Raw genomic sequence first — 16,314 nt, 5'->3', positions numbered from 1 at the left:
ACAGAAAAGGATTTCAGATCCACAACAGGACAGACTCAGACAGCGCCCTTCCGCCTACAACAGAATGTAGTCAGAGGACAGACTGTGAGGTGAGAGAAACCAAATAGCAAAAGTCGCAAACACTCCCTGAAATACTAGGACAGGCCAGAGAGCTCCAGGCTAGGAAGCTGGGAGAGGGGACAGACAGACAGGCCACCTGATTCCTATAGATCCACAGAAAGGGGGCCTAATTACAGTGACCACATGCTCTGTTCACATCAAATGACCTGCTTTGTTTTTTTTTTCCCCCTTTAATTTATTTTTGTTTAATTGCCTGGTTAGGCAGAAACTTGGATTCACCCTTAACTATACTATGTTGGACAGTTAATCTCTTTTCCCCTTCTCCTTCCCCCTTTTCCAAGCTGTCCAGGATGGCATTAATTTATGTCTTTCTGCTTTTGTCTGTAAAATAGCTGGGATTGCAGATTGTGCCACCAGCCAGCATGACCATTTCTTCGCGGATCTCATTTAGCAGAAATGTAGCCATTTGACACAGAAGAATGACTAACTTGGAATCTGGGGACCCCAAGCATGGCAGTAGATCCCCTATCTTCTGTGTGTGAGGTCCTGGGCTCCATTGCAAAATTTTGAAAACATTGGGCATAATGGTACAATATGAATCATCATTTCCACTCTTGTTATTTGCTAAGGAGACATGACAGCATGTGTCCCCCAAAGTTATTCACCAATGTCCATAGTAGCAGCATTCCTCAGAGGTAAAAGCAGGAACAGCACAAATATCTGTCAGTAACCTAAGGGATGCACAAAGCCCTGCACCCTTGCACCTCTGCAACCCTGCACCCTTACATCCCTGCAACCCTGCATTCCTGTACCCTTGGATCTCTGCACTCATGCAGCCCTGCATCCTTGTAGCCCTGCACCCGTGTATCCCTGCATCCTTGTACCTCTGCACTCATGCAGCCCTGCAGCCATGCATCCTTGCAGCCCTGCACTCCTGCATGAAACAGTGCTGCAAAGCAGATGAGGAATGAGATATAGATTTAAGCCCCAACAACAATGAACTCAAAGCCATGCCTGAGTAAAATTGTTCCCACACAAAGGAGCCCCAACTGTATGCTTCTACTCATACACACCTTCCAGAAAATGTGATCCTAAGTTAGGATTAGTGTGGGAAGTGACTGTCAGTGAGTAGGCTTACAGGCATGAACCATCTTACCTGGCTAGGTTTCCCTTGGAGGCGACACTAATTTGCTTCCAGGCAGGGTCACACTGTGTAACCCTGACTGTTGAGAAACTTGCTAGGCAGACCAGGCTAGCTTTGAATTCATGGTCATTCTCTTGCAACATAAGGAAACTCACAAAGAGAAAATCCCCGTATCTAACATAGTCTTAAACCATAGCCCTAAAGGGAGGATATGTGACCATAAGAAGCACTTGGGGAGGAGCAGAGGGAACAAGGTGGTGCCTCCTCAGTGGGGAGAGAGCAGAGGCAGCAGGATGTAAAGGGTGGCTCACCAGAGCAGTTCGTGTGGGCTCAACACCACCACAAAATAACTCGTAATTTTAATAATCATCAATAATAAATGACTTTTTTTTCTAAGCAAAGGACTAAAGGAAAAGCTGGCATAAAGGTCTATCTGGGAACAGCAGTTATTCAAGATTCCAAGTCAGAGCCAAACAACCCACTTCGACTACATTTTCTGGACATTTTAAACCAAAGCCTTGCAGGGCCGAAATCACTCAAGCAAAATTCCATAAATGCTTTTTTTTTAATTCCCTCATTTTTCTAGACAGGAACAAAAACCACACAACTTCAATCTTCAGACTCATAAAGAGGTTGTTTATACTGAGCAGTCTGACCACTGAGAGCCCCCCACCCCCACCCCACAGATCACCCACACGCCCGAGAGTGTTTTCTGAATGGTGTCACAGAGGTGGCAAAGGGTATGGCCTTTGAAGAAGCCCGTGGGCGTGGGCCCAGTAGCATAGAACTCTCCCCAAAAACTGCTTAAAAACTTGAGTCAGGGGCTGAAAAATCATTAGATAAACTTGGTGCAAGAGAAGGGAAAAATGTGTTTATAGACAATATTTTCCAAGATGAGTGTAATAGTGCAACAGTCTGTGGGCACCTGGCTTAGTTCTGGACCCCTCTATGGAACCAGGGTCTGAAAATGCTCTTGTCCCTTCTATATCATGGCACAGTGCCTGCACAGAGCCTAAACATTCTTTGTAGATTTTAAATCAGTTGTAGATGACTTTATTTATTTATTTATTTTTGGGTTTTTCAAGACAGGGTCTCTCTGTGTAACAGTTCTGGCTGTCCTGGAACTCACTTTGTAGACCAGACTGGCCTTGAACTCAGAGATCTGCTTGCCTCTGCCTCCAAAGTGCTGGGATTAAAGGCTTGAACCACCACTTTGCAGTTCTAGATGACTTTAAATACTTAACACAATGTAAAAGCAGTGTTATATACCATATTGTCTAGGCCCTAGACTCTAGGAAATAACGAGAAGGAAAAGATCAGGATGCTGTTTTTGTTTCTTTCCTATGTTCCACCTGAAGATTAGCTGAACCCTAAGATGGAAAGCAAGCCTGTCCAGAGGAATGATGGATCTTTTCTGCCCTAATCATGTTCCTCATTCCATAAGCTTTTGGCACCCTTCTGCATGATGAAGTTAGGTGAATATAGAATGGGGTTGCAGTCTTTCACTTCACTTCCTCACATCTGGTATTGGCAGAGGACTGAGGAACAAGTTATAGGCGGACCTGAGATCCACTGGATGCCAAGGCGGTGTCAAAAGGGAAGTATGTGGGGGTGGTTCTGGGGGAGGCGAATGGAAAGGAGTTGTGCCACCCCGTTGGATCTCAAGGGCAGCTGATAGGAAAGAACAAGGTCAAGAACATTCCAGAACAAAGGGAGGGCAGGTAAAAGGGCGGGCAGAATATTTGTCTTGGGAGCAACAACCTAAAGTGACCTAAGCTCTTAGGAGAGACTTTTAGCCAGTCCCAGAGTGCCACTTCCTTGAGAAAGTAAAGACCAGACAGACACAGGTGACACAGGAAGAAAACAAAATCCCTGAGACCTCCTGTGGGCACATTCCCCCTCCTAATCACAAACTTCACCCGATGCCTTCCAAGCCAGACGCGCATGGGCTTTGTTTGATTTTATTTTTCTTAACCTTACACAGGAGTTTTAGAAAAGTGATATGAAATGCTCAAGAGTTAACAGTAAGAAATTCTTGTTTGCTGGGCAGTGGCAACACAGACCTCTGAGTTCAAAGCCAGCCTGGTCCACGGAGCAGGTTCCAGGACAGGCAGAACCACTCAAAAAAGAAAGAAAGAAAGAGAGAGAGAGAGAGAGCGCAAGAGAGAGAGAGAGAGAGAGAGAGAGAGAGAGAGAGAGGGAGGGAGGGAGGGAGGGAGGGAGGGAGGGAGGAAGGAAGGAAGGAAACCAGGTTTGCGTCGCTTGAGTCACGTTCAGTTTGTGAACTCTTTAACCCTTTTCCAGACTTACAAAGAGATATTTCATCCTCAGAATCTAAAAGAGGATTTAGGCTCTGAGAAATCGGGTATCTTGTGTGAAGACTGTTAATGGTAGAGCTAGGCTTTAAGCCAGGACTCCTGGCTGCGAACTCTCCTTGTTTTAGCTTGAGGGCGTAGCGCCAGTGGTAGACACAGGCCATGCCTATCCTGTGTGAGGATCAGATGCCACCTTCAGCACCACAGTAGTGATGATGATGATGATATCCCATCAACGAGTACCTTCTGACTGTTTGGAATACGTAGATGTGTAGGTTGTCTATGGATCCTGCTCCATAGTCTTCATAAATCTAAAATGTATTTCAATTGACATCAGCGGCTCTGGTCCCATTTGTTATGATCTGCTGGCCTGGTCTGTCACTTGGGTACCCTGTCCCTTTAAGAGACAAGCCTAGCCCTCTCCCAAACGCTACCCTTCTGCTGAGGGAAGCAGATACCCTGCCTCCTCCAGCCTGTACACATTCCTTCTCTCTCCCTCTCTCTTCTCTACCCCCCTCTCTTTGTGCCTCTCTCTTCTTCCCCCTTCTCCCCTTCACCCTTTCACCTCCATAACCCACTAAATAAACTATACCCAAACCCTCTCTCTGCATGGTGTGCCTATCCTTCTCTCTCACCCTCCGGGGCTTGAGTCACCTGCTGCATGTCCCCGCCTGGGACCCTCCGCCTCTCCCGGCCCACTGGCCCTCGAGGAACTGAGCAGCTTCTATCTAAACCAGAACACCATTGTCCTCAACTCTCAGTTTCTTCAATCAAATTTTATTTAAACTTAAAAAAAAGCCTTAAAATTCATTCATTTGGTATATGTCTATGTGTGGGTCCTGGGAATTGAGCTCAGGTCGTCAGGCTCGATGGTAAATGCCTTTACCCACTGAGCCATATTGTTGGGTCTTCCGATCGACTTTTAACTTCCTCATGATAAAATTAAGATAGGTCACCACAGGAAGAAATGCTTGGTAGAAAGGAAGAAAGAAAAAAAGGAAGGAGGGAGGGAGGGAGGGAAGAGAGGTACTGCTGCTAGAGGGACAATACATTATAAAAACTGACTTGTGTTTTTGTTTGATTCTTTGAGATCCTAAAAGACCTAAATAAATAAGAATAAAGGGGCAGCATAATCTTTTTAAAAAATATCTTTATTTATTTGCATGCACATGTGTGTATGTTTATATATGTGCATGTACCTGAGGTTAGTGTTATCCACTGGAGTTGGAGTCACAAGCAGTTGTCAGCTGCCTGATGTAGAAGCTGGGACTTGAACTTGGGACCCACCCCTGCCCTGCAAGAACAATAGATGTTCTCAATCACTGAACCATCTTTCCAGCCCTGGGGCAACATAATCTTTATTGTTCAACACGTTTTTCTTTCCTTTTCTTTATGTGTCATGTGGGTGAGAGCACACAGGTGTGTGTGTGTCTGTGCATGTGCGCACGCGTGCGTGTGCATACACGTGTGTGTGCACATACGTGTACGCGTGTGTATGTGTGTGTGTGTGTGTGTGTGTGTGCATGCCTATAGAGGCAAGAGGACAATCTTGACTGTCATCCCTCAGGTGTGGTCTACTTGTTTCTTTCGGAGGCAACATGCTTCCCCTACTTAAATCTCAGCTCCTGGTACCTGGGCTCAAGGAACACACCAGTCTCAATGGATTACATAGACAGTACTAAAAATGAAACTGCAGTAAGCCTGCCCTGTCCAGGGTTCAGGAGAGATGCTTGCTATGGGGTGAAGCGTGCTGGTTCAGAGCCCAGATCCAAGGGCAACAGAATGCAGAAACAGAGGAGTCTGTTTCCTGGCTCACCATCGCCACTTTCTTCCTTCCTCTATTCTTTCCCTTTTCGGCACTGTGCTAGTTTGGAAGTGAAACATCTTTGCAAAAGTTCACGAGTTTCAGGCTTTGCCTCTCAGGCAGTAGTGATCATAGGTCGGGCCTTGGGAAGAGATCGGGTCATGAGGGCTCTGACCTCATCAATGGTTTCACAGTTTAAAGGGAGGCTGGAAGACTGTAAAAATGTCAGGCGGTGGAACCCCACACCGGAGGGTATGATTTGTCCCGGATCCATTCTCTCCAATGCTTTGCTTCCCAGTAACCTGGAGCCAAACAGCCTGCTCCACTGTGTGCCTCTGGCCATAATACTCTGCCTCACCTCAGACCTAAAAACAACAGAGCCAAGCAACCATGGGCTAAACCCTCCGAAACTGCAAACCAAATTAAATCTTGACTACTTTACATAGATGCTCCTGGGGAAATGCAAATCGAATCTACGTGGCTATTTCAGCTCCCCCAGTCAGAATGCCGATCACCCAGGAAAGCAGATGTTGGAAAAGATGTGGGTGAAGAAGAGAGCCTTTGCCCCCTGCCGGAGAGGGTGTGAGAAGGTGCAGCCTTTATGCAAATCAGCATGGAAGTTCCTCAAAAAACTAAAAACGTCATGTGATCCAGCTATATCACCTTTGGCCCATACAGGCAGGGAATCTAAGCCAGCACACAACAGACATGTGCACATATCTGTTTATTACTGTGTGGTTCACCAGGGTCGACGGACAAAGTCAGCCTAGGTGTCTACCAACAGATGAATGGATGATAATGTGTTGTTAGACACAATGGAGTTTTATTTAGCTTTAAAGAATAAAATTGTGTCATTTGTAGGAAAATGGATGGAACTGGAGATCATTATGCCAAGTGATGTCAGACTCTGGAAGATAAATATCATCTGTTATCTCTCATGTGGGAAATGAATATATATATATATATATGTGTGTGTGTGTGTGTGTGTGTGTGGGTATGTGTGTGTGTACATATATACATATACACACATGGATGTATATGTATTTCAAATATGTAAGGCATGAAGGTATAAAAGGAGTGAGACGGATTGATGGTGTGCTGGGTTAGCTGCCTGTCAACTGGACACAAACTTGAGTCATCTTCCTTCAGAGAGGGAACATCAATTGTGAAAATGTCTCCATCAGATTGGCCCAAAGACAAGTCTCTGGGGGCATTTTCTTGACTAATGTTTAACGTTCCTCTTTGCTCTCTGCTTTGGTTCCTGCCTTCAGTTTCCTGTCTTGGCTCCCTTGCTGGTGGACTGTAGTCTGTAAGCCAAATAAACCCATTCCCTTCCCCAAGTTGATTTTGATCAGTGTCTGTCTGACAGCCACAGAAGGCAAACAAGGACACATGGGAAGAGGGAGGATAGGGCAAGAATGGGTAACTGGGGAAATGAGCAAAGCTCATGAAGTCCTCATGTGAAGGTGACATCAGAAAAATAATTATTCTGTGCAATTATTGTTTAAAAATCAGTTTTGACTGTGTTTGGTGATGCATGTTTTTGATCCCAGCACCTGGGAGGTTGGGGCAGCTGTGAGTTCAGGCCAGCCTGGTATACATAGTTCTAGATCAGCCAGGGTTGCATAGAGAGACCCTGTCCCAAAAGCAAACAACAACAAAACAATAAAAAATAAAGATCCGTTTTTGTTACAGCAGCAGAAAGCTGACTAAGACCTTGGCATTCTTTTTCTTTCCCTCTTGCCTCTCACAAAGATTAGTTTCTAAGGCTCTTCTCTCATTCACTCATTCATTCATAATTTAACATAAATTTGAAACAAACTATGGTTCAAAGGAAGTAGAAACCATTGATCAGTTTGGAAGTCATTAATGCTAAGGGATACTGGACCAAAGAAACTAACCCAACATGATTTCCTAATCTGCAGTGGAGTCATGCAGCTTAGATGATGAGTAACCCAGGGGAAAACAACAGGTGGATGATCAGTAGCCTGGGGAAAACAGCAGGTGGAAATCACTCACAATCCAGTAACATGGTGGACTCAAAGTTAAACAGCATCTTGTGACTGGATTAGAGAGGACTGGAAAGACAAGGAAGAAGTGAGGAAGGCTATTAGACCTCAGGGAAAACACAGTTCCATAGCCAGCTGCCTCTCCTAACAGTCAGGGTTTCAGAAAGGAGACCCTCACTATTTTGTTTTGTTTTTGTTTTAGATCCCTTTGATGAGGAAGGGTTAGGGTTGATAGAAATCAGCTGTCGAGATAACTGGACAGAAGAGTCGGGTAGTCAGGGCTCAAGGCTGGCTGTGGGGTAGATTAAGGGCAAGAACACACCTCGTGGAAGCAGAGTCATCAAGGTGTGTAGGAAGACACATTTTAGTCAGGCAAAAGGGCAGTCATATCTCAAAGTTCAGGAGTTCAGCAAGACAAAAGGGTGGGCATACATCACGGGGTCACAAGTTTAGTGTAAGTTGGAAAACATGGTTTGCTGGATACATTAGGCTTAGGAAACAGAAACTTATTCTTGTAGGGAGGTTTAATAACAGTGTATAACAACGTGGCTCCTGGTTTGTTTGCAGGGATTCCTATTTCACAATGGTGACCAAAGCTTATTGAGTAATGCCCTGAAACCTGGCGTGAATTCCCTGTCTGCTAATCAGATATCCCATCTACCTGAGTAGACACAAGGAAAGAACTTCTCAAAGGTTGTATGTGCAGGTAGCCATGTTTTTGCTTCCTTCTTTTGAAGCACAGGACACAGCCTTTTGGCTTATAGTAGATGCCCCACTTGGAACATACATTTAGGCAGCTGCATGCAAGAAAGTAAACGTCCATCTTGCTACATTCCTGCTACAGGATCTAAAGCAGGTGGCATTCAGAGATGGCTGGGCATGGAATCAAACATACACTAGAGGGGAGGGAAGAGATTCTGAGTCACAGGTTAGTGCACTGCTCCAGTAGGTGCGAACTCTGGAATTTGAGGAAAATTGGCAAAGCCAGACAAGCAGAGAGAGACAGACTGACCATTTCTTCATGGCAGCAAGAACTGGTATGCGAAACCCTGTCTCAAAAAACCAAAAGAGAGAGAGAGAGAGAGAGAGAGAGAGAGAGAGAGAGAGAGAGAGAGAGAGAAAGAGAGAGAGAGAGAACTGGTATGTGGACAGCATGCAGCATGATCCGTCTGTGACAGTCCCCACCCACTGGCCACATGGAGAAGTGATATTTCTGATTCATACACTTATTTATGTTACTTATGATGTTATTTATATCAACTTCTCAGTTTCCTTTTGTTTGGGTTAGTGTGGCACCTATGAACTTTAAAAGTAGACACGTAGTCAGCATTCACTTTTCTTGGGCAGTGTTCTCGTTCTTCACAAAAGCAAGCTTCTAGACTCTGTTAGCCTAGATTCTTCTTCCAAAATTGGGGTTGGTTCCATTTTTGATTTGTTAGAGAATCTTAATTTATTCTAATCTAAATTTTAAAAATTTGTGCATTTCTTCTTGTTGTTTTGTTTTCTGTTGTTTGAGACAAAGTTTCTCTGTAGCTTTAAAGCTTGCCCTAGAACTCGCTCTGTAGATCAGGCTGGCCTCACACTCAGAGATCCACCTGTCACTGCCTCCCAAGTGCGGGGAGTAAAGGCGTGTACCACCACCGCCTGGTCAAACTGTGTGTGTTTCTATGCTCACATGTTTGTGTGCACTCATAAGCATGTGTGTGCAGAGGCCAGAAGTCAATGCTGTCTTCTTCAATTGCTAGTTGAACCTTATTTTTTTGAGACAGGGTCTGCCTGAACCTTGAGTTCCTGGTTTGGCTAGGCTGGCTAAACCAGCCAGCAAACCCCAAGCGATGAGATTCTGGGTGTGTACAGCCATGCCTAGCTTTTTTATGTAGCTGGCAGGGACCAAGCTTGGATCCTCATGCTTGCATGGTAAATACTTTATAAATTGAGTCATACTCCTATTCTAGATTTTTATTTTTGAACTGGAGTTTCATATAGGCCTTGAACTTGCTGTATAGCAAAGACTGGCCTTGAACTCCTAATCTTCTAGCCTCTGACTCCCCAAACAACAAATCTTTAAATTAAGATTCTTCAAGCCCTTTGCAAATTGAATATTCTTTTTGTCTACTCCAGTTCAAGCGTGTTCAAACTTTTGACATCATGACAAGACCTTGCCATCTACAAATATGCTGGGCCACACTCATAGCGATCCATGGACACTGCCCTTTGGACTCACTTGCCTTGCTCCTTTCCAGTTGTGATATCTTTTTCTCTGTCCTTTTGCCATCACAGAGAATCTTCATTATAAATCTCCGATCACTGTGACCAACATAATAATCTGTCCTCTTGTCCAAAGCTGCACACATCACTAGAAGAGCCCTTGCCACAAAAATGCCGCTGTTTCCCACATCGGCAGCCTAACCGTTGAACAAGACCAACACCTAGATCTTTGGTTCACTTCTACCCTCATGACCCAGACCTATCTACAGGCCTCCCTTAAGTAGGGTAAGAGTTGGCAAGTCCAGACTCTGTTCCGCAGCAAGGAGGGAAGCTCCACCCACTTAACCCAGGGGCTATGCAGAGTTGAATTGGCATCTCTGGTTTCCCTTTCTTTTCTGATACCACTGCCCACCAGGGTTCAAAGAGAAGTCCAGGTCCAAAGGATGGATCATGCAGAGAAGCAGGATATTGTCAGTAGTTTCTGTTTAACCAACCGGTAACAACTATGAACTCTCAAGTTGGGATGGAAGAGACTCTGGGTCATGTATGTGTCCAACATAGGGGGTTCCCCCACAACATTCCTCAGCCTGTACCTCCTTGGCTTAGGTTTGTGTCACACAGCTGCCCACTGGGTTCCCAGCATCTCTGCTTCTGCCATCTTCCGTCTACCTGGCCCTAGATTCTTTTTCCCACACCGCAGAGATTGTTCTTCCTTTAGTGACAAGGTTTTTCATTAAGAAACTTCAGGTTTTTCCCAGACTGAGTACTTTTTTTGCTTATCTTAGTCCTTTCTGAGAAAACAAGAAATGGGGTGTTTGGTTTTTTTAACACTTGGCTGCTCTCCCAAGAACAATGCTTTCGAGTTTGGTGGCGCGCCTGAACCCGCGTCACAGTGTAAGTACCATGGGAGGAAGAAGTGGGATTTCACTTTTCCTATTCTCGTCTCTGAAAGTAGCGGGGAGGGCTGGGCACAAAGACATCTCTCTCCTTCCAGTGCTGAGGACACTGAGGCAGGAAGACTGCTTAGAGGTTGAGGCTAGCCTGGACTACATGCAAAAACTCTATCCCGACAAACCAGAGAGAGGGAGGGAGGGAGAGAAGGGAAAAGAGAGAGGGGGAGGGGGAGATATAATATACTTAGGGGTTCCAACCTGTCTTTGAAGCCTGAGTCTTTTAAGCCAGTACATTGCCTGCTTCCTGTTCTGAGAAATTCAGACTTTGAACACTTCCTATGTCTAGGAAGCTTTGTGGGCACAGATCTAAAACAAGCCTTCTCAATGATTCATAACCCAACAGGGGAGCTCTGCCCACTCATTCCAACCTCAGAGGGGCAGTCTTTGGCAGTCTTCTTAAGTTCTAGGTGATGGTAACATTCTTAATATGTGTTGAATTTCCAAACTAAAGAAACTCTAATCTGACCAGAACTTTGATGGCAGCTACATTTACCCCCAGAGACAAGTTCTCACTAGGTAGCCCTGGTTAGCCTATAACTTACTATGTAGATCAGGTTGGCCTCACAGTAATCCAACTGCCTCTGCTTCCTGAGCACTGGGATTAAAGATGTGTACCACCAAGTCCACCTCTAGCGGCTTTTCATGAGCTGTTATTTAGGGTTGAGTTCAAATAGCACTGACTGAAATCACCGTAAGGAACTTGAGATCACTCAAATAATTTGGAACTTGTGTCAAGGAAGGTAGAGTTAATTCAGGAGCAACTGATACACAATAGAAAATAGAAAAGATTTAGTTGGGTGATGGTGACGCACACCTTTAACCCCAGCACTCGGGAGGCAGAGGCTGCCAGATCTCTGAGTTTAAGGCCAGCCTGGTCTACAGGGTGAGTTTTAGGATAGCCAGGGCTACTTGGAGAAACCTTGTCTTGAAAAACAAACAAACATCAGCTTTAAAAGGTGAAGTTTAGGAGACTGTGGCTTATCACTGTGTCTTCACTACTGAGACATGAGTGTGTGATCTACCAGTTTTGGAATGTCTTTGTTTCTGCTAAGAAGGCACTGGTCTAGAACTTCTTGGGGTCGTTTATGTTTCTAATTCAATTCCAAGAAGGAACATTCTCGAAAGAGAGAGAGAGAGAGAGAGAGAGAGAGAGAGAGAGAGAGAGAGAGAGAGAGGATGGATGGATGGAAAAGAAGAGAAATAAAGAAAGGTTATCTCTTTTCCCACTTTTTAAAGGTTAATTTATTTTATATATTGTTCTGCCTGCAGGCCAGAAGTGGGTACCAGATCTCATTACAGATGGTTGTGAGCCACCATGTGGTTGCTGGGAATTGAACTCTGGACTTCTGAAAGAGCAGTCAGTGCTCCTAACTGCTGAGCCATCTCTCCAGCCCCCTGATCCCCTCCCCCACTTTGTCTTTTAAGTTTTAGGTTTTGGAGGCTGGCACTCAAGTAGCCTAGCCTGGCCTCGAACTTCACTCAGAATGACCTTGAATTCCTGAGCCTTCCACCTCCCAAATGCTGGGATCATAGACCATGGTGATCAAGCTACTTCCCATTTAAAAGGATGGAAATTTAACCATGAGGTAACGGGGGTAAAAATATTTAAGTCACCATTCAAATTATTTTTATATTATTTAACCTTAAGTTATTCCCTTTTCAAGCAAGCTAATTTGTTTTCACTCTATTGTGTGTGGGGCTTATCTATGTGTGGGTACCTGCATGAGAGGAAGGTGTTCTTGGGTACCAGAAGAGGGCAACAGATCAACTGGAGCTTCAGTTACAGGTACATGTGAGCGGCCTAATGTGGGTGCTGGGTCTGAACTTGGGTCCTCTGCAAGAGTAGTACAAGCTCAGAGTCCATGTCTCTTTGTGGGACTTCTAGCAGTGAGATAAGGACCTGTCCCTGATGCTTGGCTGGCTTTTGGGAACCTGTTCCCCATGCTGGATTGCCTTTCCCAGTCTTGAGGCAAGGGGAGGAACTCAGCTCTGCCTCAACTTGAGCACCTTTGCTCAAGCCCAAGGGAGTCCAGCTCTTTACTGAGGAGTGGAAGGGGAGGAGTTTGGGAGTGGAGGGGTGGAGTAGTAGGGGTGGGGGTGGGGGTGACTGGGAGGAGAGGAGGAGGAAAAACTTCTGTCAGTATATAAAATAAATGAAAAAAAATGTTATTTAAACATTTAAATTAAAAAAAGAGTAGTACAAGCTCTTAATTGTTGAGCCATCTCTCCAACACTATAATGTCTTTCTTTCTCCCCGCCCCCCATCACAATGTAGTCCTGGTTGGCCAGGGACTCAATTAAGTAAATTTATAGACCTCGGACTGCCTTTGTTTCCTAAAGGCTGAGATTAATGACAGACGTTCCCTCTGGCTGCCTCCTTGTGGTGTTACTAAAATAGGAAGTAGTTTTAATTTTTTCCTTTTGAGTAGTTAGTGTTTGCTCAATCTTCTGCCTGTGTCATGAGAAAATACACATCTAGGATGGGTCTACAGGTCCAGAGCTGGGGAGGTCGGCAAAACCAAACCATGCAATCAAGTTTGCACCTTGGTTCTGCCAATCCATTGTTTATCTATAAAACAGGCTTGAGTCGTATCTCCCAGCCTGTGAGCAGAATGCCTGTAAGGAATTTTTTATTTACATTAACAAAAATTTATATATATATATATATATATATATATATATATATATATAAATGAAATGGGACACGAAATCTTTTAAAAGGGGAATCCAGTCATTTGTAACTACATGGAAAAAAACTACAGGCTAGGAAAATATTATGCAAACTGAACAAAGTCAGACACTGACAGATAAAATACTATATGATTTCACAGATACGTGGACCCTAAAGAAAAAAAAATGAATTGACAGGAGAGAAGAATGATGGCGGTAGGAAGGGAATAATAGAGAGTTGCTGGTCAAAGGGTGCAAAATCCCTGGCAGACAGAGGAATAGGTTAGAGAAGGCAGAATAACCCTGTAACTACTGACGACTGGACATCAACTACCAGCAGCTTTCAAGAGTCATGCCCTCCCTGCAGGAACGACAGGCAAGCAAGGTAGCCTCGGTAGCTTCATCTCATAGTGTTCATCTCACAGTTGTCCTTCATATCAACATGTAACGTCACGATTTGCAAATAAAACCAGGAATTAAAAAAAATTACAAATAAATATTTCACGCTCAAAAACATTGGAAACGATCAAGTTTGTTATTTTAAATTATTTACTTCTGGGAGCAGTGGCACAGGCGCCTTTGATCCTAGAAGGTGGATTTCTAAGTTCAAGGTCAGACAGCCAGAGCTACACAGAGAAACCTAGTCTCGAAATTCTACCCCCCACAAAAGATGGTTATTTGTTTCTACCATCTTTTGAGAAGCTTATTGAGCAATGATCATGTCATATGTATATATATATAATCATGTCATATTCATATATATATATATGAAAATGAAGACAGATACAGTGGCTTATAACCAAAATCGCCCAGATACTCAGGAAGTCATGACAGTTCATGAGTCCCAGGCCAGCCCAGCCCAGGATGGACACAGCAAACTAAGCCTCTTTAAATAAATAAGTAACACCATTGAGAGGAAGATGAGAGGAAACAGAATGTACATACCGGGGATCCTATTGAGTGTCACCCAGAAATGCTCGTCGGGACTGTAGGTGTCCTTGGACCAGGAGAGTAAGTTCAGTGACCGCTGATCTTTGAGGACAAAGTTAGCAAACGCACGGGTGAGAGCCACATAGGCAGTGCCAAAATAAATGGTCATATTGTGAGGAGGAGGAGTTTTTAATTTTGGCGTAAAGCGCACGAAGGGATTTTTAGAGTTTAATAGTTCCTGGTGGACATACTTGGTCCTTCCGATGGCGTGAGCAGGAGGCAGCACCCCTGGGGTGAGATTCTTCCCAATAAACCCTTTCAGGTACTGAACTATTTCCCTGTTGGTTTTCAGGGGAAAGTCCTGCCCGCAGGTGTTGAGGACAAACTTCCAGGGGACTTCAGAGGCCACCAGATTTTCCATGCAGTTCAGGTCTGCCTGGAGCCGGGAGAAACCAGCATAGACCACGGCTTCTGTCTTAGAGGCCAGGAAGGCATTGGGGAAGCAGCTTAGTAACTGCCGGACGGCATCTTTAAAAGTCTCTGACGCCTTCTTATCCACGTGCACACAGTAGACGTTCTGGGGCATGTAAATCGCCCTGAAGAGCCTTTCAAAGGTGTCAAAATCTTTGTGGACAGTCATTATGAAAGCCAAAGGGAAACCAGCTTCTTCTTCCGAGAGAGTTTCTGTTATGTAGTGGTTTTGAGCCCTGTACTCGGAACAGGTGAGGTTTTCCAGGGTAGTTGTCCTTGGACTGTATGCTGGGTAAAAATTCTCCCCACTTACTATCTGAAAACAGACTTCTGCTAAGACCGAAGTGTTGGGAATCACCCTTGGGAAGTGACTGTTCTCCCACAATTTGCTGTTGTAAATAAAGACAAACATCAAGGCAACAAAAACAGACAGACTAAAAAGACGCCGGTAGTTCCAGGAGCCCATCTTCTCAAGCCAGGAAACGAGCAAAGTGTCTTTACAGACGGGATTGGAGAGGCGTGTCTTTTAACTTACATTTTCTCCAAGTCCAGACATCATCCCTCCTGGATGTGGCTCTAATGAGCAGCGTGTAATGTCTTGGTCCTTTCTCCTCTCCTCTTCCTTCTTCCACGCTTGCTTATATTTTCATTTTTCGTTGACAGACTTCCTTAGTAACTCCGTTGCCCAGCCTCCAACCAACTTACAACCAACTACTACACAAAAATCCAATTAATTACTAAACAAAAATGCCCCACCCCAGGGAGAATCCTGGGGTCAGTGACCCTATGCGTCCCCACAGGGAAATCACTATCAGTGACCTTCCGGCAATGCATTGCTCTAGAGCTCTGAGCCAAGCTTCTTCTCCCAGTGGACGGCTGGTGGTAACTGTGCCTGCTTCCCCAGCTTCCTGTTAATCATTGCATTCAAATGACTGGGTTTGTTTGCTTAACCAGCTCTGCCCAGCTAAAGTTCTGAGCATGTGAACCCTGCCTGGAGAGAGACTCTGGCAATTAAAAAAAAAAAAAAAGTCATGCTTGACAATAAATTGCTTAACCCTGCCTTTTCCCACCCCTACTCCCCGCCCCTTTCCTCCCCGGCTGGGTACGCTTTAAAGCAAGGCAGAGGACTGACTGTTGAGCCAAATTCTTTCCGGGGCTTAATTTGCTGTGCTGCTAGAGATGGTCCTTAAAAAGGCATATTACCTACTATGCAGACCTCACCATCTAACTCCCATGACGCTACTGGACATTCTGAATAAAGGCTAAATGTTTAAAAACAAAACAAAACAAACAGGAAAACGTTTAGAAGCGACAGCTTCCCATCACTCTCAAATTCCGTGGAAGCTAATGTTACTGAATGTCAAGCTTGTTTTGTGTTTCCCCTGCACAGGATACGGGTGGAATGTTCTGATGCCCAGAGAAGGGAGAGGAGCCAAGACAGTTTTAAACAGTACAGGCGTAAAGGCGTTCAGGTCCTGAAGCTTCGGTTATTTACTTATTGTCCAGGCTGACTTCTAATGACAGACCTCAGTGGATTTTTTTTCCTCCTGGAACTCTTCAGTTTTACTAGGGAAACTGAGGCTCCCTTTTGAGGTTCTTAGTCTCACTCATACAAGAATTTAGCAATGGACCCAGAGCCGGACAGTGGTGGCACATGCTTTTAATTCAGCACTCGGGAGGTAGAGGCAGGCAGATCTCTGAGAGTTTGAGGACATCCTGGTCTACAGAGTGAGTTCCAGGATAGCCAGGG

General features: G+C 44.8%; 1 protein-coding gene across 1 annotated transcript; it reads right to left on the bottom strand.

Annotated features, from left to right (window-relative positions):
* Positions 1-842: 842 nt before the first annotated feature.
* On the bottom strand, positions 843-15,588 carry LOC146892044 (N-acetyllactosaminide beta-1,6-N-acetylglucosaminyl-transferase-like). The gene is made up of 2 exons (XM_087896673.1): positions 14,109-15,588; positions 843-1,009 (listed from the first exon to the last, which is right to left on the bottom strand). The coding sequence occupies exons 1-2, from the start codon at positions 15,028-15,030 to the stop codon at positions 843-845; spliced, it is 1,089 nt and encodes a 362-aa protein (XP_087752799.1). The 5' UTR covers positions 15,031-15,588.
* Between the last annotated feature and the right edge of the window lie 726 nt (positions 15,589-16,314).

The sequence above is a fragment of the Myodes glareolus genome, chromosome 14 (assembly GCF_982192425.1).
Source record: "Myodes glareolus chromosome 14, mMyoGla1.1, whole genome shotgun sequence".
Lineage (NCBI taxonomy): Eukaryota > Metazoa > Chordata > Mammalia > Rodentia > Cricetidae > Myodes > Myodes glareolus.
Note: the sequence above shows the minus strand (reverse complement) of the source record. Positions and strands in the feature narration are given on the sequence as shown.